Here is a 25094-nt window from a genome sequence, read left to right on the forward strand (position 1 = left end):
AAACAGAGATTATATTCATTGAAGTGGAACACAGCTGTGCAAATGATGCGACCAAAGTTATGAAAATATGTTTGTATGCAAGAGGCCAAGTTGGCCCAGACTTGTAAAGTTTAAACTGTGCAGAATGACTGTATGGCTGCAACATTATTTTATTAAAAAACACAATGAGCTGAGAATTTCATGAGGTCATGTTCAATGAAAGAAGGTGAGAAAAACATTCTTCACAGAATGCTGATTGTCAACCCCGGGATATCAAAGTTATTATGATCATTTTTGTGTTATTAGTAGTTTTTATTAGAACGAAAGTCTTACGGGTTTGGAACGACGTAATTAAATTAATTCAATTAACAGAATTTTCATTTTTTGGGTGAACTTTTTAATGCATTTTATCTTTTATCTTTTTAGATGATAAACATCAAGATGGTTTATATATAATATAACAGTAAAATGGTGGCGAAGAGAAAATGTTTGATCCCAGCTTGGCATGAAAATGGCTTTTTTGAAAGCTTTTTATATTGTATCTGTCATATTGTGTCCTTCCTTCCTTCCTTGTAAGGAGATGAGTGCACTTTAACTGCTTTATTATTATAAAGTGTTGAAATGATAAAGGCTTATAATAGAGCCAAGAACTCTGATGATTGCATCGCCCAGATTCATTTGTAATTGAATAGCAGATGGGAATATTAGAACATGATGTTGAGAGATTTCTTTTCTTTATCTGCAGTTCAAAGGGATGTCAATCCGAAAAAGGAGTGGGTTCCTTCTATCCCATTTGTGCGTTCCCTGAGGCTGAGTGAGTTCCCGACCGAAAATAATTCAAGCAGGATGTACTGTAGGCACTCCTAATAATAACTACACAATCAATAATGCTGTGGAAAAGACTATTTTACATCAGCTTTTCCCTTTCTCTAATCAATAGCTTACAGTTTTAAGAGAAGATAAGTATATGTTTTAAAATGTCAAACATGCTTATCTGTGCATTCTACAGAAAGCCATTAGTGATATCTTCTTTGCTCAGTATATATAACACAATGAGAGATTAGTTTAAATGAAATCAGTGCATGTTAATTGAAATTTCTGGAGCAAGTAATTAGTTTGCTGTTCCTGGTGACCTTCAAGCTATATGTCCACACTTGGATTCGAAGCAATTTATAGAATCAATGTTAAGAATTAGGGTAACACTTTATTTTAAGGGGATTTGGTTTATTTTTAGGGATTTACTCAAATAACTTAGTAATAGACTACATATATACTTTCAGTTACGGTTAGGGTTTGGTTTAGGATTAGTTACTTGTAAGTATGCATAATGTACTGTTATTTCTTTAGTAAGTACATGTAGTAATGTGTAAATAACATCACCTTAAAATAAAGTTACCAAAATTGGACCTCTTATTTTTTTTTTTTTTTACATTTATGTCAGTGAATGTTTTAGTGAATATATTTTCTATCCTGTTCTCATCAATGGATCAACAAACCATAAAGCACAAATTCATATTTTTATTTTCCACAGAACCCACAATAAGCTGATTTTTATAATGCTGATTATTCTGAAAAAAATATTACATGACAAATTTTTTTTTCTCTGAGAATTTTCTGTTTCCTCAAGGAAATGATTCTTGGTAATTTATCCACTAGTTTAGTTATCTGTAAACAGATCTTTCAGACAAATCATTAAATAATCTACAAGTAGGCCTATATTTACTCTATTAATTCAGGTAAACAGGATTACATTACTGTCAAAATTGACAATTACATTTTTTTTCTATGGAATAATGCTTATTATAAACAAATTGTCTGTGCACGGCCTTATTTCTTTAAAATTCATTGCCCTTATAAACTTGATTCAAAATAACTCCCTCTTGCAGCGACATCTCTTCTCTGATGATGTGTTTACTGCATGTCGTGAGGGCGGGGCAACCTGTCACTCACATGAGATCCACCAATGGCAAACCACAACCATCCAATCAATTCCCCATGGACAAAATCAAACCCCGCCCTACATTTTTACCTGTTCGAGAAGCCGTTAACTATAAATCACAATATAGGGAAGAAAAGACTGTCTTAAACTTCCTTTTCATGTCGATTTAATGTCACAATGAGAGCAGAACATCCGGTCATGTGTATGAAAGATATTTCAAAGATATTTTTTATAATCTTTGTTTAGTCTTTTTTATTATATTTACGTGTGTGTGTGTGTGTGTGTGCGCACACAAAAAGTAAACTAGTCTTGAATCAATTTTGTGCAATTTCAAACATACAAAAAATGTGGTATTTTTATTGTATGAAAGTCCGAATCAAAACAAAACATGAACTTTGTAGCCTACTCTAAGAAAACTGGCATTTACAGACATGGATTATTGGGTGATAATCAGGAACACTGAAATTGCTCTTTGAGAGGTTCTTTCTGAAGCTTATTGCTTTGTGAAATTGCAGGGTGATGCACATGAAAAACAGTGGATGGACACATTGATGTGCTGTGGGTTCAGGACAAGCCAGACCCTATAATGGCACTTCAGTTGGTGGCTATTTCTGTCATGACAAATCTTGGAGTGTTTGGCATGGTAAGGGACATGACAAAGTTGATATGTTTGGTCTTGGCGGAATAAATCTGCTATGCCGCTGCTGCTGATGCAGAGCAAGAACGGGACTTGCTACTGCCAATACATCATGAGCGTTTACACTAAGAAAGCAATCCGGTCGAATGTGTTTTTTTGACTATCTGAAAGTTATTGAAAGTGAACAAGCTCAAAAACATTTTAGACCCCGTTTACACCTGTATTTAATGCCGTCACTTGTGATCTGATTGACCAAAACGCATCTTAAGCAGCTTAGAAAAAAAAAACTGCAAGCATTTTTGCAGAAGAACACTGTTTTGGCTGTGCCTCGACTCTGCTGACTGATGTGCGGATGATTATGACCCTTCGCAATAGAAAATGATTTACAATGACCTCTGTTAGAGAGCTATAGCCTATGGCAATTTATCTGTTTAATAAAATACCTTACAGTAATAAAAACGTTTCTTGTGCATAGCCCGTATTCAGAGTGAATCACAAAATGGTCTCCCACAATTTGCCAAAGAACCATTTTCATTAGTGATTTTTGAGTAAATTGGAGAAAAGCAAATTAGCCTAAAAAATACACCTAAAAAAATGCTTTTCAAGTTCTAACTCAATGCAGAAAAAGCTAATGTCCATATAATCTATCAACGACCCTCATACACAGTAGAAAAACTATTGCTATTGGTGGATCTATTGTGAGTAACAGGTTGTCCCGCCCTCGCGCCAATAAACATGTCATCAGAGAAAAGACTACAAGGGTACATTAATTAAAAAAAAACTCCAATACATTTATAATAAACACTGCAATATTCCACAAAACATAAGGAGTGTCCATTTTGATTTCAACCTGTCGGCTATCTACAAAACTCGCTGTAAAAACTTCACTACCCACTCACACTTTCGCGTCTGGCTTTATCCTGCGCGGCTTCCGTAGGGTGTCGTGGCGCTTGTTGAGTTGGAAGGGGAAAGTACAGCGGCTTTAAATAGCGAGATAAGCTAATATCTGTTACATTACTTTCAGACTGTGGTGAACTGGTGATCGTGTATATCATATCATAAAGATTTCCGGGCTATAATGAGGCGTGCAGGCTTGGGTAAGTATTTTTCTCTCTGGTGTTATGTTTGAAGCTCATGCTAAGCTAAGTCAGTCACAGTTAGCTACATTAAACCAACATTGTATGACCAAATCATGCTAAATATCACAGTTTCCAGATCTGGAGAACCACCTGCCTAAATAACGGTAAGTTACCAGACAAAACGGTGTCTGACCTGAGACAGACAATAATAGGCGAGTTTTCTCTGTATTAGACCAGTTGCTACATGGGTCAGGTTAACATAGAGATGTTTACATCAGAAAATGAATCGTGTTTGTTAGTGTTTCTGCGTGTATGACAACACATCCAAGCTTAACTTTAGATTCCTTCGATATTGTTTAAACAGTTTTATTGAAAGGAACCATCAAAACATAATCTAAAAGTCTCAAAGGGGCTCATTTTAACTGATAAATAAAACTGGGCAGCAATTAAATAAGATTTTTAAACAAAACAAATTGTTTCAAAGCAGCTTTACAGTGATAGGAATTATTTTGAATATCTTTTTTGTATCAATATTTCATTCATAACTAGTCCCTTACTTTTAGATGTTCAGTAGTTTCTGATGATTGTATATTTAAAGTGCACATCTATTTGATTTTGCAGTCAGCATGTCAAGGAACTGGAAGTTTTTCCCAGCCAGCCTCAATAAATGATAGCCCTGCCCATCTTAGACAAGTCAAATCAATTCATACATGGCAACGTTTGAAATAGTTTGCTGTGATTGGATATTGTATTTTAAAATACTGAGAAACACGTATCATCTAATGAATTTGTCCTGATTGTTACTTGTTCTTTAGGTGAGGGAGGCCCTCAAGGGAATTACGTAGCGAGTGGATACAGCGTGTACGAGGAGGAGAACGAACATCTACAGGAGGGACTGAAAGCTAAAGTAAACGCACTCAAACATGTGAGTGGGCTTGAGCATATTTCATTTTTATATTTATAAATATTTACAGCTTATATTAATATTTTAGATTAATATATAATATTTAAAATACTTCATATTTCAATACATCTAATGAAAAAAAAAATATATGTTTGTCTATTTACATCTATTTCAGCTATCGATTGACATTGGAAATGAAGTCAAGTACCAGAATAAAATATTGGGAGAAATGGTAAGCGATGGGAAATGATTATTGATAAAATCTAGTTTCTTCATCAAAACACTGATCTGAATGGCTTTGACATCTCGCGTTTGTTTCTCCTCAAGGACTCGGACTTCGACTCAACTGGAGGTCTGTTGGGATCCACCATGGGTAGACTGAAGCTCCTCGCCAGAGGGAGCCAATCCAAGGTGTTCTGCTACATGCTGCTGTTCGCCCTGTTTGTCTTCATTGTCCTGTACTGGGTGATCAAACTGAGGTGATCACAGGACCGATGAGATCCAGGACATTTCTTATGTGCCATGCTCATATGGGGGACGGGATCAGAATCCTCACAGTGACGACGAGGAGTGTTTGACTGCTTGCTTTCCATTGGACAAGAAACTGAACCATTGAGTGACAATGTGCAATATGAAAAATCTGTATAAATATAAAATATATCTGTCCCAACCCACTAAAATTAATGTCGTCTCAGTGCAGGGATAATGCTACTCGTTTAATACTGGTCATGAAAAAAGATGAACATGCATCTGTCTTTCTTTTATCCAATAATGACCTATCCTTTAATGATATTCTTTTAGGAGAACTTCAGTGCTATAAATGTGTGCCGACCTCTATATGGATTCTGATTAACTACTTTTAAGAGAGTGTGACATCACAGTAGTCCTTTTAATTGTATAGTCGGAAATTCAGGTTATGACAACTGGCCAGAAATAAAGCTGGATGGTGTAAACAATTTAGCACTTTTTACCATGCAAGTCTATACAACGTCTTTGAAAGAGTTGCCACAAAAATTTTGCTTATTGAATATAGTATTTAAAGGGCTGATCTTAAGACTGTGAAAACCATTCTGAGATATGTGAAGTTATGTGAAATTCAGTTTTGTATGATAATCATATATCAGAAACCACCCCAGAATTCTGTGTACTTCAGAAATGTCTTGCATTATTTTTTGAGGTATTTGCTCAAACCCTTCTGCTCTCTATGGTTAACATAATGCATGGTTTATTTGAGTTTTTCAGAGACTAATATGTAAATAAATGTCATTTTTGAGATAATTATTACATAAACATTTGTCAAAAGCTTGAGTCCCGTTTTCATGTAATACCATTTGTGGTTCTTAAGAATTATGAAAACTTTTATTATTTCTTTTCATGCATATTAAAAAACTAAGTCATATACAACTATAATTAGAATTTACATATACATACAATCTTGTCAGGTTTTCATCAGCCAAGTCTTCATTAAGGCAACAATATCTGACTGCAAGTTACAAATCATCGTAAAGTTGATGTAACTGCTACTATAACTTAATTAACTAATCCATTTACATCTAGTTTACATTTACAGTTAGATTCTCAAGTTCATTGTAAGTGCACTATTTTTCACATTGAATTCATATCAGTGATGTCATTTCCTGGGCAGAGTGTCCATGTACTTGCATATGATTGACAGCATCACCTCATCAGCTCCTGCACCAATAGACATTAATCTGGAGTCCCTGTTAAGACAAAAAAAAAAAACAGATTTGATTTATTTGTAACCTGACATGAGGTTTAAGCTTACCGATATTTTACACTTTTAACAATCAGTTGGACATTCAAATTCACTGTATTGACAGTTCTTTCCACACACTCAAAAGCATATTATGCATTCACATGTATCACAAGCACCCTTATTCAAGAGTGAATACATGCAATCCAAACCTGTTGCTTTTAAATGTCACTAGATGTCACTGCAGCTCTGAGAGCACATGCATGTTCACCTTAGTTCAGATGAGAGAGACTGACCTGAAGAACCTGCTGACCAGGACACCACTGGTAAAGCCCATGCCACCCCAGTACTGGAGGCAGCTGTCACCGACCTCTCGGGCCAGTCGTCCGGCCTTCAGCTTGGCCATCGACGCCAACTTTGTCACGTCGTTTCCCTTGATGTACAGAGCTAATGAAAGTGCACAGAAAACATCATATCAATTCTAAAGGTATTCTTTTCAGGTGCATATGCTGAGATTCAGCTGCATTTTTTTAATTTCACAACACGAGGAAGGAAAAACATCGCGATTTTGTGATTCAAATAGAAATCACGATTCTCCTACAATCTGAATAGACATCGAAACAAAAACATGATTTACAAGAGGTTCTGACATAATGTTAATTGTTGGAGTCTTTAAAAAAATATTTAATTAAACATTTTTATTTATCGTTTTGAATGAATGATTCAATGACTCACTCAAAGACTTCACTTGTTTCATTACTGGATGAATCAGCGTTTTTTTAACGAATCTCTTAAATGAATGATTCAACAACATACATTTTTTTAGCAGTCACTTGTCGCCACCTACTGGTGTAATGATGTAATCAATACAATCTTTATTTGAAGCATTAAAGGGTTAGTTCACCCAAAAATGAAAATTCTGTCAGTAATTACTCACCCTCATGTTGTTCCAACCCCGTAAGACTTTCGTTCATCTTCGGAACACAAATCAAGATATTTTTGATTAAATCTGAGAGCTGGATCACTCCTCCATAGGCTACTTAAGGGGTCGAAACTGGCCGGCCCAAAAGTTATAAAAGACATCGTTAAAATAGTCCGAGTGACTACAGTGGCTCCAGCTTAAGTTTATCAAGCGGCGAGAATACTTTTTGTGCGCAAAAAAACAAACAAAAATAACAACTTTATTCAACTACTCATTTCCTTCCCTGTGGGCCTTGAGATTTCACGTAGTGAAACTGCGCAAAGCTTCTGTGTTGTACGTCGAAAGATGAACGAAAGTCTTACGGGGTTGGAACAACATGAGGGTGAGTAATTACTGACAGAATTTTCATTTTTCGGTGAACTAACCCTTTAAGTAACTTTCAAAAGGGGATTTTACTCTATTTTGATCGCTACCGTAGACATCAGTGTTCATATCCGAACTATAAACTTTCATCCCTGTGCTAATGTGATCATTTGAATTACTGTAATTATATCAAGTATAATGATACGGTGTATAAGAAAAGATGTCTGTGGAGCCATTTCATACTTATACATGATAACTGCTCTCTCTGGGGCAGCGCCAACGCAGATTTGAATGTTCGCTGTGATCGTACTTGTCAAAGGATTTTAACGTGCAGCTCTAGTTCACACCATTTCATTCCATTATTCATTTGGAAATGGTGGCCCTGTAGACCTACCAGACACAAACCCATGAAATTGCAAAGCTGCCTTGGCCAATCATTCTAAAATGATTTCAGAAACAGTCTGGACTCGCCTGTGGCGCGATGCAAAAGGGAGCGCAACAGCTCGATTTCTGTCTGCAGCTCAGCCAGCCTGAAGTGAACGACCTGGTGGTACAGAACCGGCTGCTTGAAGATCTTCCTCTGTCTCGTGTAGTTAATGGTCTCTTGGACAACTTTCTCCATCATCGTCAGGACTTGAAAAGCAAGAAATACGACACAATCAGGTCTAACATACCAAAGGGAAATATTCCAATGTGTTTTTTCAACAAATAATATGATGGAGGGAATAGTTGTAGACAACATCTCGACAGGAAGTAGGCAGCAATGTTAGCTGATGATGTCAAAAGATCCCCCAGAAGATTTAAAACAAAGTTTGACTCATCTGTAAACACATTTGGGCCTGAGAAGAGAGTGATCTGGATTTATTGTACACACACAAGCACCGCTGACATTAACACACGGACGTCATGCCCGTGCCAATCCCAACAGTGAAGAGCAATGTTTGACGTGCAGTGGGATGTGTGGGAGTCAGAAAGGATTGCTTACTATTGGCCGTCCCCCAGAGCCGCTCCTCCTGGAATTGTAGCATCTGGTAAGTGAAGCCCATTCCCTCCTGCCCTATGATATTTTTGCAGGGCACGCGCACGTCATCGAAAAACACTTCCGCTGTGTCCGATGACAACATGCCCATTTTACCGATCTTACGTGCGATTTGAACGCCTGCGGATGTATGGTAAAACATTAGCATGTTTACTTTGGCAGACAAACGACTCTTTTCCATACAATTTGTGCTTTTGCCTCCAGTCTTACCAGGCAGATTCATGGGTAAGCAGATTAGGGATTTGTTCTTGTGAGAGGGGTCATCGCTGGTGTTGGCCAGGAGGCACATCCAGTCTGCTTGTGTGCCATTAGTAGTCCACATCTTTCCACCGTTAATGACAAACTCGTCTCCTTTGCGCACAGCTTTAGTCTTGATGCCTGGAGGAGATAGTGTTTATAGACTCTTTAGATCAGTGGTTCTCGACCGGGAGGCCGGGGCCTACAAGGGGGCCTCATTAAAGTTCCAAGGGGGCCAAAGGGTGACTTAAAATGATTTAAATGAATGATACTAATATTTACCAATTTCCAATAATATTAATCTAACGTTATTCATAATATATTAAACACTCTAACTTACTTAAACATCATACAAATGCTAAAAAAAAACAAAGTATAGTTTTTATTGAAACTTCTTGAAGTTATTTTAATATTTATATACTGTTATACTATTTTTAGTGTTTTGAATTAGGTCTTATTTTTATATATTTTTGTTTTCATTTTAATTTTAGTTCAAGTTTCTTTCATATTTTTATATAGCATTGGTTTATTTCTATTTCAGTTTTAGTAATTTTAGTACTTCAACTTGTTTATTTTAGTTAGTTGCGAAGGCAACATTTATATGAAGTTAAATTTTATCATCTAATATTTATATTCAATTTTAGTTCACTTTTATTTCAATTACCAAAAACAAATTCTTGAACAGTTATTTTAGTGTCATTTATGTACTATTTTTTGTATTTTGAATTAGCTTTTATTTTATGTTTTCAGTTTTAATTTTAATTTCAGTTTGTTTTAGTAATATTGTATTAGTTTTTTAAATATATTTTAAAATTTAAATTTAATTAATTTTTATTTCAGTTTTTAGCTTAGTCATTTTAGTACTTCAACTTATTTATTTTAGTTAGTTACTTTTCTAAAGCTTAAGTTTTACATCTTATATTTATATACAATTTAATTTCACTTTCATTTCAATTACCGAAAACAATAGCTTTAATAGCTTTAGTTTTAGTTATTACACTGCTATGTGGAATACTTGATTCTGATTGGTCAATAGCGTCATCCAGCGGTATGTTCTTCCCAGATAATAACAACCGCTGAAAACAGATTACGCAGGCTCATCCGGGTTACTGAAGTCAGCAGCGCTATACGCTTGCTAGGACTTCGTGAAAGTTTTGCATTTGGTGAGCTAATAGAATTTAAAACTCAGTCAAATCAATATTTTGTATACAGTTATTTAATTATGCCATCCAGTATCATAACTCTCTCGTTTCACACAAACGCAGCTGCTGCCATTTTGTGACTATTGTTTTGTACACTGTTGGATTATACGATACAAACTGGTACGATTTTAAAACAGTTTAATCTGAAATCAATATTTCTTGTCTCAATAATTATTTATGTGGCAAAATGCTGTGTAATAAGTGGTATGACTGTAAACCGTATCTCTTGAATGTCCGTCTAGTCTCCGCTTCGCGTCGGAGTCCTCATCACCCTGTCGGCCGTGTCGGGGGGTTATTTTGAGAGAACAACCGGCTGGATGTACATTATCCCTTACTTAACAATAACAACACTGGAATCACAAAATGAATTGAATTGTATCACCACTCCCTGTTTCTGTTAATAAAAAAGTTGAAATCAAGCAGCTTTGTCATAATTACATGCAGAAATATCATACAGCAAATATTTTAGCTAATATGTGACCCTGGACCACAAAACCAGTCACATGGGTCAATTTTTTCAATTTATCTAACATTGAGAAAGAAAAAAAACATTGAGAAAATCACCTTTAAAGTTGTCCATTTATGTTCCCGATTGTGCTGCATTCACTCACAAAAATAAATGTTTTATATATTTACGGTTGGAAATATACAAAATATCTTCATGGAACATGATCTTTCCTTAATATCCTAATGATTTTTTGCATAAAAGAAAAATCAATAATTTTGACCCATACAATGAATGTATTGTTGGCTATTGCCACAAAAAATATACTTGTGCGACTCGTGACTGGTTTTGTGATCCAGGGTCACATATATGGGGCTTTTGAATTTTATGTTGGACAATAGATCATACTTGGCTTAAAATGTGAAATAAAGTAATACAGAACTCTCATTTCACCATAAACAAGTTTAGATTTCTTTGCAACTCATTATTAATTTGTGACTAGTGCCGGCTTTACTTCAAGTACAAAATTGAATACATTTATGAAAAATAGTTCAGCATACCCCTGTGTGGTGATATTCCCATGTAGACTAGTCTTTTAATCTCCCTGGCCTGAAATGCTTTGCTATCTTCATCTGATGAAGTAATTAATTTTAGATTTGCGTCTGGTGTGTGTTTACATCTTGTTTAAAACACCCCCTTGGCAATATAAAGAACAGGTCTTTCTTGTTTGGTACATTATCTCCAGCAAATTACTTACTTGCTACATCAGAGCCGGCCCCTGTTTCGCTCACCCCGAGGCAGGCCACTATGTCTCCCATTATGCTGGGCAGCAAAAACTCTCTCTTGAGCTCTGCAGAACCAAACCTACAACGGCACAGAAGTCACAGTCACATCCTCACCCTCACAGGTATCAGTGTCATAGCAGCTGTGATTTAAAGCTCGTGAGGAGAGATTTACATTTTACTAGAAGCAAATGCAATTTCAGAAGCTGTTCCCTGTAGGCAGAATCACAAAGGGCACTAATCAAAATCCCTGATTTTCAGAAACCAAATAGCCAAAGTGGATATGCACAGAAAAATAAGTGTTTCCAGAGAGTGAGCACAGTGCAGTAATATCCCCTGAGTGACAGTGTACAACCGGCTGCAGTCAGAATATGGCAAATACTAATAGGAGAAAAAGGAAATATCCTGATAATTACAGTATTTATTTATAATAAATGATAGGTGGTTTAAATTGTTATGAGAGTCTGTCAACACATAAGATCATTTGCTTAATCAGTACTTTTTGTCTTTTTTCACAGTAAAAATATAGAATATCAACAATTTACTTGAGAAGTAAAACTGCATAATATAATTTGTCATCATAGAATATATCTTAAATTAAGTTAAAACACCATTATTCCACAAACCTAAAGTCGACATGAAACTTAAGTTGTAATAGTCTTTTCTTCTCCTAGTGTGACGCATATCTGAGTGAAGAGGCTTCTCGAAAAAGATACAATTATTTTGTCTATGGAGAATTGATTGAATGGTTGTGGTTTGCTATTGGTCGATGTCATGTGAGTGATAGGTTGCCCCGCCCTCGCGCCAGTAAACACATCATCAGAAAAATTATGAACAACGCAATATATATAAAAAGAAAATACAATTACGATTATATTATGTACAAAACGTAGAGAATTAACTGAAAAATCAACGTCCCTTTTTAACCAGCCATCCAATCACAACGGAGGAGGGGCGGGACTATACACCAAACCCACCAACCATCACATCCTGCTTGTACAACGATACCAAATTACAACAGACACTCTGTATCTGCCAAAATGCAAACCCTCCTCCTGGTCAGCATCGACTTAAGCTGGAACTCACCTGTCCGTCATCAAACGCATCAAGGGCATTTATCATTAGATTTTGTGTCTTTGCCCTGGACAGACAACTTCTTGTGGCAGTTTTAGGCTGTCTAAAATTGCCCCCTATATCCTCATTCACAACTACCTACATTAGTCCACTAATATAGGGAGTGAATGAAAATGAGTGTGTGAATTCAGACACTGAGTGCGCCGGAAGGGCTGTCGCTTTTGCATAGTTTGTGCTTGCTGTTTAATAATAATTTGAAACTTAGCAAGCTGGCAGCTCCAGTAGTAAAGAAAAGATTTATCTTGAACTCTGTCATGGAAACTAGCAAAATGACACAATTGAATGATCAATTAGGAAGTAATTTATACCTGAATGATATAACGCTGTAGCCACATTGGACCAGCGGTTTGGAAAATGGATGGATGGATGATTCAGCTGCGGGCGCCATCTTCTAGTCAGACAAGGGATTTCCTTCGGCGCGCAACTCAGTGCATTATGGGTAATATGGGGTTGTACACTCGTTATTGCGGTGCAATATTAAACGAGTGCACTCGATAACATCCACTATGGTTTCGGACACTAGTACAAATGGCTGTCCCCTCAAATAGTGCCCTATTTAAGGATACAGGGGGCGATTCCGAACACAGTCTTAAATTTGTTCTGGAGACTGAACCTGCGCTCTGTAGCCACACTGAGCGCACTCGCCACCAACTGGACAGGGGTGGGAATTACAGTTACAAGCTTAAATAGATCACCCTCAGTGTAATCTCTCAAAATGACAGATAGCCTTCAGATTTTTCTGTCACTGCTAAAAAAAAATCAGTCAATGACGGAAAATATTTGTTTAACGCAACCTCTGATTCTGTGTGGTATTACATTCTGAGCACAGCCACTGTTTGAGGTGTACTTACTGAAACGATAACAATATTTCAGATTTAGAAATCACCTCGCCAGTGCAGGTGTAGCCATGTCACTCTGAACACCAATGGCCATGGGAATCCCTCCACAGTTGATGTTCCCCAGTTCTTCAGCCACAGCCAAACTGTAGCTGAAGTCCAATCCCAGACCGCCATACTCTGCAAACAATGAAAACAACCAGTGAATACCAAGAGAGCAGATGCTTCATCTCTTCAGTTTTTTTTGTTATTAAGCTTGTAAACATTGTAAATACCGTAAATGCTTTAGAAAAATTTTGCCCAATTTCCTGAACATTTTGACCACAAAGCAAGTGAAATTTAGAGTGTTTCTATCAGGAATCTTTGTTCTTGGGCCTCAATAAGCTAAACTTGCTTACTTTAGTACTTAAGACAAATATGCATCATGCAAAAGTCCTCTACATATTTATGCCATGCAGTAATCTAAAACTTGACATGCCCTTTTCACACCCCTGCGGTCCATTTCATCATAACATATTACAATGTCTTGGGCAAATGGCGTGTATGCAATTACATGTGATCGTAATAACAGCATTACTGTTTCCCACGATACTTTCCTTGTCATGCATTTATTCATGTCATTTCATGTTCCATTTCATTTAGCATTTTCCTTCAGGAAACAAATATTACGACATTAAGGAAATGATTGTAATCTGTGCAGGCAATAAGGGCAACAATAATGTTGAAAAGCAAGTCCTTTAGTGATTGTGGTGAACTCTACACTCATTTACCCCAGTACTACAGGACGCTGTATTCTGTCATCAGGTACCGCGATGGTTGTGGACAACATTTGTTGTGGCAAAATAAGGAAAAGTGAAGCGAGAGAGCAAAGGAAACAGATACAGCTGCACAGGAACAGTCGTAGTCAAATAATTCAATATCCAAACAGACAATCTGTTAGTGTTCAGTACCTAGTTAGATGCATCCGAAAGGAGGGTTTGTTTATCCTGACCACAAACTAGCTTAACTAACCTAAAAGGGGACTTTTGTTTTGGGGGTCTACTAGAATAGGCTAGAAAAAACACATAATTTTTCATATATTTGTCATTGTTGCAGCTCCTCTCTTCCCAGTCTGTCAGTAACGCTCTGTTTAGTTCCTGTCTCTATGAAGCCCCTCCTTCTGAAAAGCAAAATGTGCTCTGATTGGTCGGCTAGATCAGTGTGTTGTGATTCGAGCGTGTTTTGTAAATGACACACCCTTTACCATAGCAGCGAGTTTCAACGCAATACTAACTAGCTAACTCAACCAGGCCTCGACCCTTTATTTTCCGTGGTAATTTTGATGTAATAGCTTACACACAGCAGAGGGAGACTTTATTTGAATCGTTGAGCTACATTTACAAAAAAACAACAAGTAAACAGTCAGTAATAAAAAAAACAATTTGCAAATGATAGCACAAATAAATACTATAGAAACAAAATACTATAATACTATAGTGACAAAATAAATAAAAACGGCTTTAAGTTTTTCAGGTGGGTCTAACAGTAGTATTCAGGTAAGAAACACTACAGAAATTAAATAAAGTAATCAAATGTAAAAAATTAAACAGATTAATGCTTACAATTAAAGTTATAAAAGTTATTTACTAAAGAGCAGTGAGTCGTTTTCTCTTTGTCTTTTGTTCTTTGATTAACATGACAGAAAGCAGCAGGTTTATCAGGCTGCTGTCACTTTAAGAGCTTATGCACAGATCCAATATACTTTTACACAACATGCGATTTATTTTTCAACTATTTACGTTCCAAAACTGACTGTATTTACCAGAATATTCGGCAAATCTGGCATTTTGACAATTTTGAAGTCAATTTGGTACTCGCAAGCTGTTTGAGAGGCGGCTTTATAAGAGCACTTTTGGTGTGAGCGCGATACCTGCGGGAATGACTAAAATTATGTGCAATACACACACTATTCAATCGTAGCGAATGAGACGAGTGAGTGAGAGGAGGCGGGTGTGTTTTAATTCACTTTTGAAAAGAAGTGAGAATGCGCAATTTGGTATCGGCGATTCAGAAAAGGAGTATTGGAACCGTTTCAGATATTTCAGTATCAATACATATCGATATTTTTGACAACACTAATATAGAAAATAACTCTTTTTGCAGTGACTTTGTACTTCTAAACTTTTTAGAGTTTTTTTATTCTCAAACAGCAACATTACACACTAAAGAAAGCTGAAAATGTAAAAAAAAGAAGCAAATATTGTATAATGGTCTTAAATGGGTTTGTATAGTATAAGATAATAGTATATAAAGTTGGAACAAAAAGGGAAAAATGATGTCATATGCCATCAAGCAGGTCTAATCTTTACGAAGGTTAGATATTGGAAGCTGGTCAACACTTCTGTTTACTGCATACATGTAAAAACAGTGGAGAGTGATTCTCCTGTTTGGTGGGGTAACCTCGCACAGTACATTTAATCACCGCATAGATGTGAAATGAGAAGTATTTCATGAGACACAAGAGGCCTTGCACCCCCACATATTTTGGGACTTGAGTAAATGTTAGAAGACTGGATGGCTTGGATAAGAAAGTTTTAGTGCCTTATCTGAGGTTGCTAGGGTTGGAAAAACAGACAATCTGGATTTACGCCAGTGTTTTGTAAGATGGAGTTGTTTTAGCCAGGTTGTGAAAGCTGTGATTACATGAGGAAGACGGGTGTTAGGGGAACCAGCAAAACTCTAAAACGACGACTCAAAATACCTTCCATCATGCTAAATAATCGAAATGCTAACCTGTAAGATCATGTAGCATTGTGCACATGCATTAGTATAGGGCTCATGATGGTTATACATATGGGAGACTGGGGCTAGTTTTTTTACAAAGGCAATTTCTTAGTAACTGTAAGGTTGAGTCAAAAGTTCATGACACAAATGTGCTTTCTAACACTAAATTCAAAAATACTTTTGTTGTGAATTATGACCTCCAAAATAAAATAGCAATACCATCATATTTTTGCTGTCGCTGTTAAGTAAATAAGTGAACACAATAAAACCACACTGAAATATTTAACATACTGTGTGTATATATATATTCAGTATTTAGTACTCAGTATAAAGTCTTAAATTTACATTTGAGTAGCAAAATGCCTTAAGATATTAAATCTTCTTTACTGAAAAAATGAACAATATTATGCAAGTTTAAAACAAGAAAAATATCTGTCAGTGAGAGAAAAAAAAGGATCTTGTTTTCCCTTTTAATTTAGTTCATTTTTCTGACCCCACTGACAGGTATTTTTTCTTGTTTTACGCATAAACACTTAATTTTGATGATTTTTTCAGAAAACAAGAAAAAATCATTTTGCTTCAAGTAAACGTCTTAATTAATTTAAGAATTTTTTTATATTTGAAATGGAAAACGAGACTTCAAGTATTGAATAAGAATTTAGTTTTTTGCAGTGCAATATAATGGTTAATATTTTAAATGGTTTGACGCATTACCTTTTACATTGTTGCTGTTTCATGAATTGTGTTTCATAATTGTTTTACTGTTTAAATTTGCCGCAAAATTTATAATAGGCAGATTAAAGGCAGGTTACATTGTGACAACTTACCTCAAACAATGTGACAACAAGCCCTGCTCGCATGTACTGTATGTTCATTGAACTGTATCCCTTTTCCTGTGCAATAACCATGAAAATGTTTTTGTAGGCAAGATTTTCAAATATGTGTCTGTACAGAAATTGACTTTCAGAAAATAAACCTAGCCTGAGAAATATTCATCCAGTTTCCCTTACATCTTGATATCATGCAGAAAATTATAACCTTTCACTAAAAATGTTCTGCTTCCTATAAACGAGAAAATGCTAAATTTGTAGTCACTGATGATGGTGGATTCTGATTATAGAAATAGCTACAAAACCGCCCCAAATCTCAACAGGGAGCGCGCAGGAAAAGCTCCAGTTTAGCCTACAGCAGTCAAGTCACAATTCACCTGAACAGATTTTACATAATTGTTCAGAGATTTGCTGGTGTATCTGTGCTCCACATATCAAAATGAGGTGAGGCAACGCTACGAGTACTAATCCTCGGTCTAAGAAGATGCTGTAAATCCAGCCGGCTAATGCAGAAGTGTCACAGTGTCAGCACTTCTTAATGCAAGTGCTGTTCTCCTCTGACCGACAGATTTATGAAGCCGGATTTAAGTTTCCCCCGAGCCTCCTCCAGCCATCCAGTAATTATACAGCATTCTATTCTTAGTTGCTAAAACTTTATATATATATATATATCATATGAAAAAAAAAGATAAATTATGAGGATATTATTTGCATGTTATTTAAAGGGATACTCCACTTTTTTTGGAAATAGGCTCATTTTACAACTCCCCCAGAGTTAAACTGTTGAGTTTTACCGTTTTTGAATCCATTCAGCCGATCTCCGGTTCTGGCGGTACCACTTTTAGCATAGCTTAGCATACATCATTGAAGTGGACAAGACCATTAGCATTTCTCAAAAAAAATGACCAAAGCTCAGATCATTTTTCCTATTTAAAACTTGACTCTTCTGTAGTTACATCATGCACTAAGACCGACGGAAAATGTAAAGTTGCGATTTTCTTGGCTGATATGGCTAGGAACTATACTCTCATTCCTGCGTAATAATCAAGAAACTTCACTGCCGTACCATGAGAGCAGCAGGCGTAATATGACGCAGCGCCTGAAAATAGTTCCGTTGTGTTGAAGGAAGGTGGCCTATTTTCAGGCGCTGTGTCATATCATTACTACACGATGTAACTACAGAAGAGTCAAGTTTTAAATAGGAAAAATATCGAAACTCTTTGGTCATTTTTTTATTTAGAAATGCTAACGGTCTTGTCCACTTCAATGATGTATGCTAAGCTATGCTAAAAGTGGTACCGCCAGAACCGGAGATCGGCTGAATGGATTCAAAAACGGTAAAACTCAACAGTTTAACTCTGGGGGAGTTGTAAAATGAGCCTATTTCCAAAAAAAGTGGAGTATCCCTTTAAGAATGAGACTCAACAGTCATTGATTGTTTGAATAAGTTCAATATAATAACAGAGAATCTGTTTTACATGAACTGTATGACTTTTGGTTCTCCTATCATTCTTCTCACGTATTGGGAGTCTATAGCAACCCTTTGAACTGCATGGCAAAAAGTTGTGCACTGACATATTGATACGCGTGATAATACCACAAATCGGGTTTGTGTTTTCCATTGTTCTCGTAATTGCTTCTTGCAGCAATGTTGTTATTTTCTCATGAATCCATCTGCACTCACATAAAAAACCTAAGACTGTTTAAGGGCACTCTACAATCTTCTTTTTCCTCTACGTTTCTCAAAAAGGATACTTAGAACTGTAATTCTGCCATTACCAAAGACAAAATGATCCAGTTTGTACTTAAAATGCATATTTTCATTTTTACAAATGTCTTTTTCAACCAGCTGCTGTCAAGGTGATACTTCAAGAAGAATCAAATTGTCATTTATCTTGTGGAATAGAAAAGCTCATAGTACAATGAAAACATACTGCATAAACGGCTTGTTTTGAAATGTTTGATGTAAAAAAAATATGAAACATGATATGACCACCCAAACTGACAGCATTTTTAAACCTTTTTGACTCTAAGGCCCCAAACCCTTTTTGAGGGTCACTTGTGTGCTTGATTAAGGTACATCTGAAGTAGCAAACGTCTGCTTACCCACAGGTTTGTTGACTCCCAGAAATCCTGCACTTCCCAGGATTTTGAAGATCTTATGAGCAGGAAACTGCCCTTCTTCCTCCCATTTGTCAACATATGGATTGATCTCTTGATCAATGATCTGTAACACATTCAAACATAGATATATACTTAAACTGAGAACTGTAACTAAATTTGAACATGACTATGATCTGATTTATTTACAAGACAATCGTGTATTACAGGAACACTTTGTATACAATTAAACACTTCATTATTCCAGTGAAGCAGGATATCACTCACTCACTTCTACTCATCACTTCCAGCCCTCTATATAAAAGTGGCAAAAGGCCAAAAATTAAAAAAAGTTTTTAAGTTCCTTCAAAGTATAATAGCCAGACAATAGGTCTAATAAGCTAACTTCCTTCTGAGTCAATTCAAGATGTCTGGTTTTGTAATAACAGAACCGTTGTGAAATATAGTGAGCATCTGCAGCAATATGTAGATTTGAGCCATACAGGCACTGCCAAAACAAACATTCCTGACAGAAGAGTGACATACATAATCACTTTCAAGTTTAGCCCTATCAACATCTGGATTTCTTGTTCAAACATAAACTGAACATGCTTTTAAAAAAGACACCATATCACCAAATCTGATCACCACTTTCGATATAATTTGTACCAAATGTGCTATTTTTTTTTTTTTTACAATACACACGGTTTGGGGCGAGTAAAAGTTTTTTTATTTATTATTAATATTTTATTCAGGAAGTATGCATTCAATTGATAAAAATGACAGTAAAGATATTTATAATTTATAATTTTACAAAAAAATGCACGTTATTCCTCTGAACTTTTTTTTATTTTATTATTATTTATATTTTATTCAGGAAGTATGCATTCAATTGATAAAAATGACAGTAAAGATATTTATAATTTTACAAAAAAAATGCACGTTGTTCCTCTGAACTTTGTATTCAACAAAAAAATAAAAAATTATTGAAATAAAAAATCCTGAAAAAAATGTATCGCAGTTTTCACTAAAGTATTAAGCAGCACAACTGTTTTCAACATTAGTTTCAAAGGAGAGCAAGGCAATTCATTAAAATCTACTAACACAATTCAAGAAGAAAAGGAACTGAATTATTTTCCAAATAATGCATTATTGTGAACAATAGCTTTTTTTCCTACGTTAATAATAATAAGAAATGTTTCTTGAGCAAATCAGCATATTAGGATAATTTCTGAAGGATCATGTGAGACTGAAGACTTGAGTAATGATGCTGAAAATGCAGCTTTTTAAAAAAAATTTTTTACTTATGTGTAAATATTAGAGTTTTGCTGTCTTTTTGATCAAATAAATGGTGAGCATAAGAGACTTCTTTCAGAAACATAAAAAAATGTACTGAACCCGAACCTTTGAACTGCAATGTATACTTCATAAATCATGCACAATTTTGTTGGCAATATTTTTTGCATTGTTCTGGCTTTAATTTATTTGAACTAATAATAAACACAATATTCCATAACTTTTTGCTTTTATATTCTTTTCGAGTTTTGAATCCCCGAAAAAAAAGAGTCCTCCTTGCTTACTAATTTTAATGTCATTAATAAAACTATAAGAGTATCATCTTTCTTTATGGCCCAAAGTAAAAGGTAATTTAGTGGAATGTCCAGGCGCCGCTTTTCTATACAACAAACTGACATATCATCTAGGTTGCAAACAACATAAGGGTGAGTATTTTTGTAACTTTTAAGTTATAAAGCAAAAGTCTTTAAAATAAATGCAATTAAAAGTCACCAGACCTTGTAATGCTCATTGTCTGAACTGTTTTAGTGTCTGATCACAAGAACACTAAATGTTGTAATGGGGAGTCAAAGGAAAGCAAGGCAATTCATTCAAATCTACTTACACAAATGAAGCAGAAAAGGAACTGAATTAATTGACCAATTATGCATTATGTGTACAATAAAACAAAATTGATTCAAGCATGATGAACCAGTAATTTTAATTCAATTAAGGCTATAAACTTTTTCAGCGGTGGTAATGACTCCTCTTCAGCTAATATGTCATGCTTATGTTTAATGGGTACAGACTGAGCTTTCAGTATGAGCTGTGAAAAGTTAAAGAAAATAAAAAATACTGCAGAGGGATGAGCACCACATTTCCCCAAAAACATGCAGACATGCTGCTTCACTGGCCAACAAAAACGTCCTGCCTCAAGAGCAGTGTGAACAGAACAAACAGCATTTAATAACGAAAGGAAGCCAGGGGTCAACAACACGATAACAATGTCAGAATGAACTAGTTTCTGACTTTCTTCAGCAGAAAGAATCTGCGGGGAACAACTGGCATAGAACATATAACGGAAGTGTCTTATTTAGTGTTAGATTTACTCGAAACCCAGAGGACTGTGACTGGATAATACGGTCAGAAAGGAAGGGTGGTCCACCCTGTCCGAACCTACAGTACAAGGTTCCCTATTCTTAATAAAGGTTGGTGATACATTCCACAATACTCTTGTCGGTTTAAGAGCTGAGAATTGTTTGGTGGGGTCCAAAACTCTGGCTTACGGTTTGTCAACACTTTATGCACCCAGAAGACCATTGAACTAAACTGAATAACACAATAGGTGATGTTTCCTGGAAGTGCTAACCCTAATTGGTGCATTAAACATTTTGATTTAAAAAAAGAAAAGAACTTATACTCCCATCATTTCAATATGAACATAGCCTAACTGGCATGCCTTACGCATTACGTAAGATACTGTGAAAAATGTAACCTTGAGTCATGAGATGACCTTGAGAAGGAATGCATTTTATTGTAAAATACATGAGTAAAGGCTGAAAAGCAAATATTAAGCCCTATTGAATCTGACACCAATCTTTCCTTCCATTTAGATGCATCAGGTCTATAAATATTACATGCTTCGTTCTAAGTCAAGGACTTTTCTAACTAGTTTTTAGTATTTCGCTGTCTCTGGTGATTTCTTTTAATAAACACCATCCCTGAGCTTCACGCTATACAGCATTGTTCTTCTCATTATCCGCTGCTTTTTCTGTTTATATCCTTTCTCATACCAGTCTATTCCCATACACTTAAAGACACTGGGAATTTGAGAAAGCAACTTCCTGGCCAAGCCCTGTAAGTAACCCTCCAGTCTAGCCAGTTGAAGTTATAATTAAACTATAATTACAGTGACTTTCACTCATTTAAATCTTATTCATTCAAATTCAGTTTCAACTTAAAATATTTATCACATGCCTTAGAGATGGTAATGACGTGTAACGGAAATGACTTTGTTTTACTTTTTGGAGAAAAGCCTTGAACTTGCTAAAACAAAAGATTAGCTATTATTAAAATTGACTTTAAAAAGAAAACTTCTGAAATAAAATGTATAAAAAAGAGACTGGTTTTGTAATAAATCCTCATCAACCTCTCTCTTTGGAGGTGTTAGATATTGCAAACGTTTGTTCATTTGTGTGCTTTTGGGTATTGATGAATAGCCTATTTCTCCCAGATCTTTAAAATGAATTGATCTTCAAAATGTCACTCAGGTGCCCTGATAGAGATATTTCTTTATTCTAATTCCTATCCTAATCAGAGAAAAACTTTTTGGGAAAAGAAAAAGGATTGTTTGTTGCTTGGTGTGATGGAAATGACTGCAGAACAGGAGACAGCTGTCTTATAAATGACAAATAATAAGTCAATGTTTTTTACTTGATGTTGAATTACTTTACTTGAATTACTAAAATGCAATGTAAATAATCTGTTTTTTAAAAAGTGTGTATATATTTGGTATAGAAGGGAAGTTTATTTTTAATTAGCCTATTCCGGACATGACAGCAGGCTGTAACTTACAATCAACTTTAGCGTCACGTGACAATCCTGGAAGCATCAAAACAAAGCGTCTAATCTTGACATTTCATCTGTTATTCTAGAAAATTAATCTTTATAAAAAAAAAAAACCCCTTCCTAAAATCCTTAAATTATGTCTTGTATTAACAGCAAATCCCTAAGTAATTCATATAACCCGAAACAGATGCAACTAGCTGTCCAAGCTAGCTACAAAGTAAGTGACCTCTTACCTACATTCACTTGCTGAAAAAGATCTACATTAACATGAGTGTGATATTCAGGTAGCAAGAAACTTAATCATCATTCATCTCTACAGAGAATTATACATTTGTTATGGATACAAAATAGCACGCTGTCATATCTACCTTTCTCAAAGATGACTTTAATGCAAAATGTTCCTCTGTGTAGAGAACATGGTCGATATTCTCGGTAGAAAGAGATGCTTTCGGATTGGAGGACGATTTTTCTGAGAAGTGCCGATTGTTGCAGACAACAGTTTTGGGTAAATTACGATTCACAGCTAAACTGAATCTCAAGACCTTAGCGCGCAGTGCCATTCTTACAAACCACACAAAAGTGTTGACATGCGCATGCGCATTGAACCTCGCGTAGAAGTCGAAGTCTAATGTAGAGTATTTCAGCCTACTGTCTGCTGGCAGCACTTTACCAAGATAACTAACTACAGTTATAGTTAACTAGGCTATAGTAGTATAGTTATGTAGTAAAACTGTGATAAATGGGTATTAGCTAAATGTAAGAATAGGCCTAATTCTGAAACAATGTTTGCAGAAGATCCATACTGAATGGTAGGCTATTATACCATTAGCTATATAATACTGTTTGTTATTATGGTATTTTGTTAGTTACCTCTATGATTACCATAGTACATTTTGGTTTACACTTTATTTCGATAGTCCACATCACATTAGACATTCTCCTAACTATGAATTCAGGTTGATTTGGATAAATTTTTTACCTGTAATTTCAATGGCAAAAGTGTCTCAATCAACCTAAATTCACCCCAAGTAAGCGGCTATATGTCAACTAAATCTCATTAGAGTATTAATAGACTGTTATGTTAGGGTTAGGATTAATTGAATAACCTAAATTGACGTGTACTGTAGTTAGAAAGTTACTTACAGTCAGAATGTCTGTTGGGGAGCCTCAAAATAAAGTGTTAGCAAATATTAAGCAGACAGTCTGCTAATACTCTAATGACTGCTAGTGGCAAAGTTACTTAGTTAGTAGAATGTCTAAAGTTGACTATCGAAATTACCACATTTTGTAATTAACAAGTGTGGCCTTTCTTCTGCATTATTATGGCAAAGATTTGATGTAACCTTTTCTGTAAATAAATACTGTTTGCTTTATAATACTGTACACTTTAAACCAAACTCATAATGGCTCTTGGTGATGTTCAGGTGACAAAAAAATTCAGTCAGAAACTGTAGTGGCCTTTTGCCATGTAACTTTGGTTTTATTGAATAGCTAAATTATTCCACCGATTAAGCCTTGATTTATCATGTACCAACAAGCTCAAAAATTCACTTTCACCCAGTTTTGTTACACAGATGTTACACTCTGGCTGGCTGCCTAAGAAAGAAATACATGTATTAGTCCATCAAGCAAGTCTCTGGTGATCAGTGCACAATGGTAGTCAGATTTGCATCACTTCAAAGATGAATACACAACATATGAGGGTCCAGATCCTGAGGACTCATTTAAAAGGGAGAAAGAGCCATTTAGAGTTATTCGAACATCTATCCATGTTTGTGATCGTCCTTTTTCGGGGAGCAGAGTGGATTCCAGCTATGATTAAATTTGAGCAGGTGTCCATGGGCTGCATTGAACACTAAACTGCAAAACTCTGTCCACATTAGCAAATGACACATCCACCTTTCTCCTTGAATGGGTTCTTTTCCTCTGGAATGCCTTTGACCAAAGGATCCTCCTCTGCTCCGCTCTGAATGTACTCCGTAATCTCTTCACAGCATTTGGAGGTCTGACAGAAAAAAGAGATTGAAGTGACAATCAAACAAAAAAAGAGCATACCAACAATGCCTATACACGCTGTTGAAAGCCATCCAGGCCATCCAACTTTGATGTAGTCCATTTTGTGTAATCTGGCCATGAGTAGATTTGAACGCTTACCTTCGCCCTTTCCAGCTTCACCTCAGTTTTGAGCTGGGTTACTTCCATTGTAGCCTTATCCAGGTCTGTCAGATCTTCTACATTAATGACCGGCATTGTCTGTGAGAAATCAAATCAGACAATTACATCACAAGTGGTAGGGTATTTATGATTGATATTTGCAATTATACAAAAAATTGCAGATGACCAGAC

At 35.7% G+C, this 25094-nt stretch overlaps 3 protein-coding genes across 3 annotated transcripts; 1 reads left to right on the forward strand and 2 right to left on the reverse strand.

Moving 5' to 3' along the window:
- The first annotated feature begins 3607 nt into the window (after positions 1-3607).
- bet1 (Bet1 golgi vesicular membrane trafficking protein) lies at positions 3608-5296 on the forward strand. The gene is made up of 4 exons (XM_056249690.1): positions 3608-3652; positions 4450-4559; positions 4714-4770; positions 4866-5296. Exons 1-4 carry the CDS (start codon positions 3634-3636, stop codon positions 5019-5021), a joined length of 342 nt encoding a protein of 113 aa, XP_056105665.1. The 5' UTR covers positions 3608-3633; the 3' UTR covers positions 5022-5296.
- Positions 5297-6107: 811 nt separating this feature from the next.
- On the reverse strand, positions 6108-23340 carry zgc:85777 (uncharacterized protein LOC405871 homolog). Its single transcript, XM_056249688.1, has 9 exons — positions 23117-23340; positions 18912-19032; positions 13263-13392; positions 11218-11324; positions 8787-8954; positions 8523-8696; positions 8009-8170; positions 6549-6699; positions 6108-6259 (listed from the first exon to the last, which is right to left on the reverse strand). Exons 1-9 carry the CDS (start codon positions 23306-23308, stop codon positions 6169-6171), a joined length of 1296 nt encoding a protein of 431 aa, XP_056105663.1. The 5' UTR covers positions 23309-23340; the 3' UTR covers positions 6108-6168.
- Positions 23341-24202: 862 nt separating this feature from the next.
- gngt1 (guanine nucleotide binding protein (G protein), gamma transducing activity polypeptide 1) lies at positions 24203-25001 on the reverse strand. Its single transcript, XM_056249691.1, has 2 exons — positions 24903-25001; positions 24203-24753 (listed from the first exon to the last, which is right to left on the reverse strand). The coding sequence occupies exons 1-2, from the start codon at positions 24996-24998 to the stop codon at positions 24628-24630; spliced, it is 222 nt and encodes a 73-aa protein (XP_056105666.1). The 5' UTR covers positions 24999-25001; the 3' UTR covers positions 24203-24627.
- Positions 25002-25094: the final 93 nt, after the last annotated feature.

The sequence above is a fragment of the Rhinichthys klamathensis genome, unplaced genomic scaffold (genome assembly GCF_029890125.1).
Source record: "Rhinichthys klamathensis goyatoka isolate OS25496 unplaced genomic scaffold, OSU_Roscu_1.1 h1tg000060l_1, whole genome shotgun sequence".
NCBI classification, from domain to species: domain Eukaryota; kingdom Metazoa; phylum Chordata; class Actinopteri; order Cypriniformes; family Leuciscidae; genus Rhinichthys; species Rhinichthys klamathensis.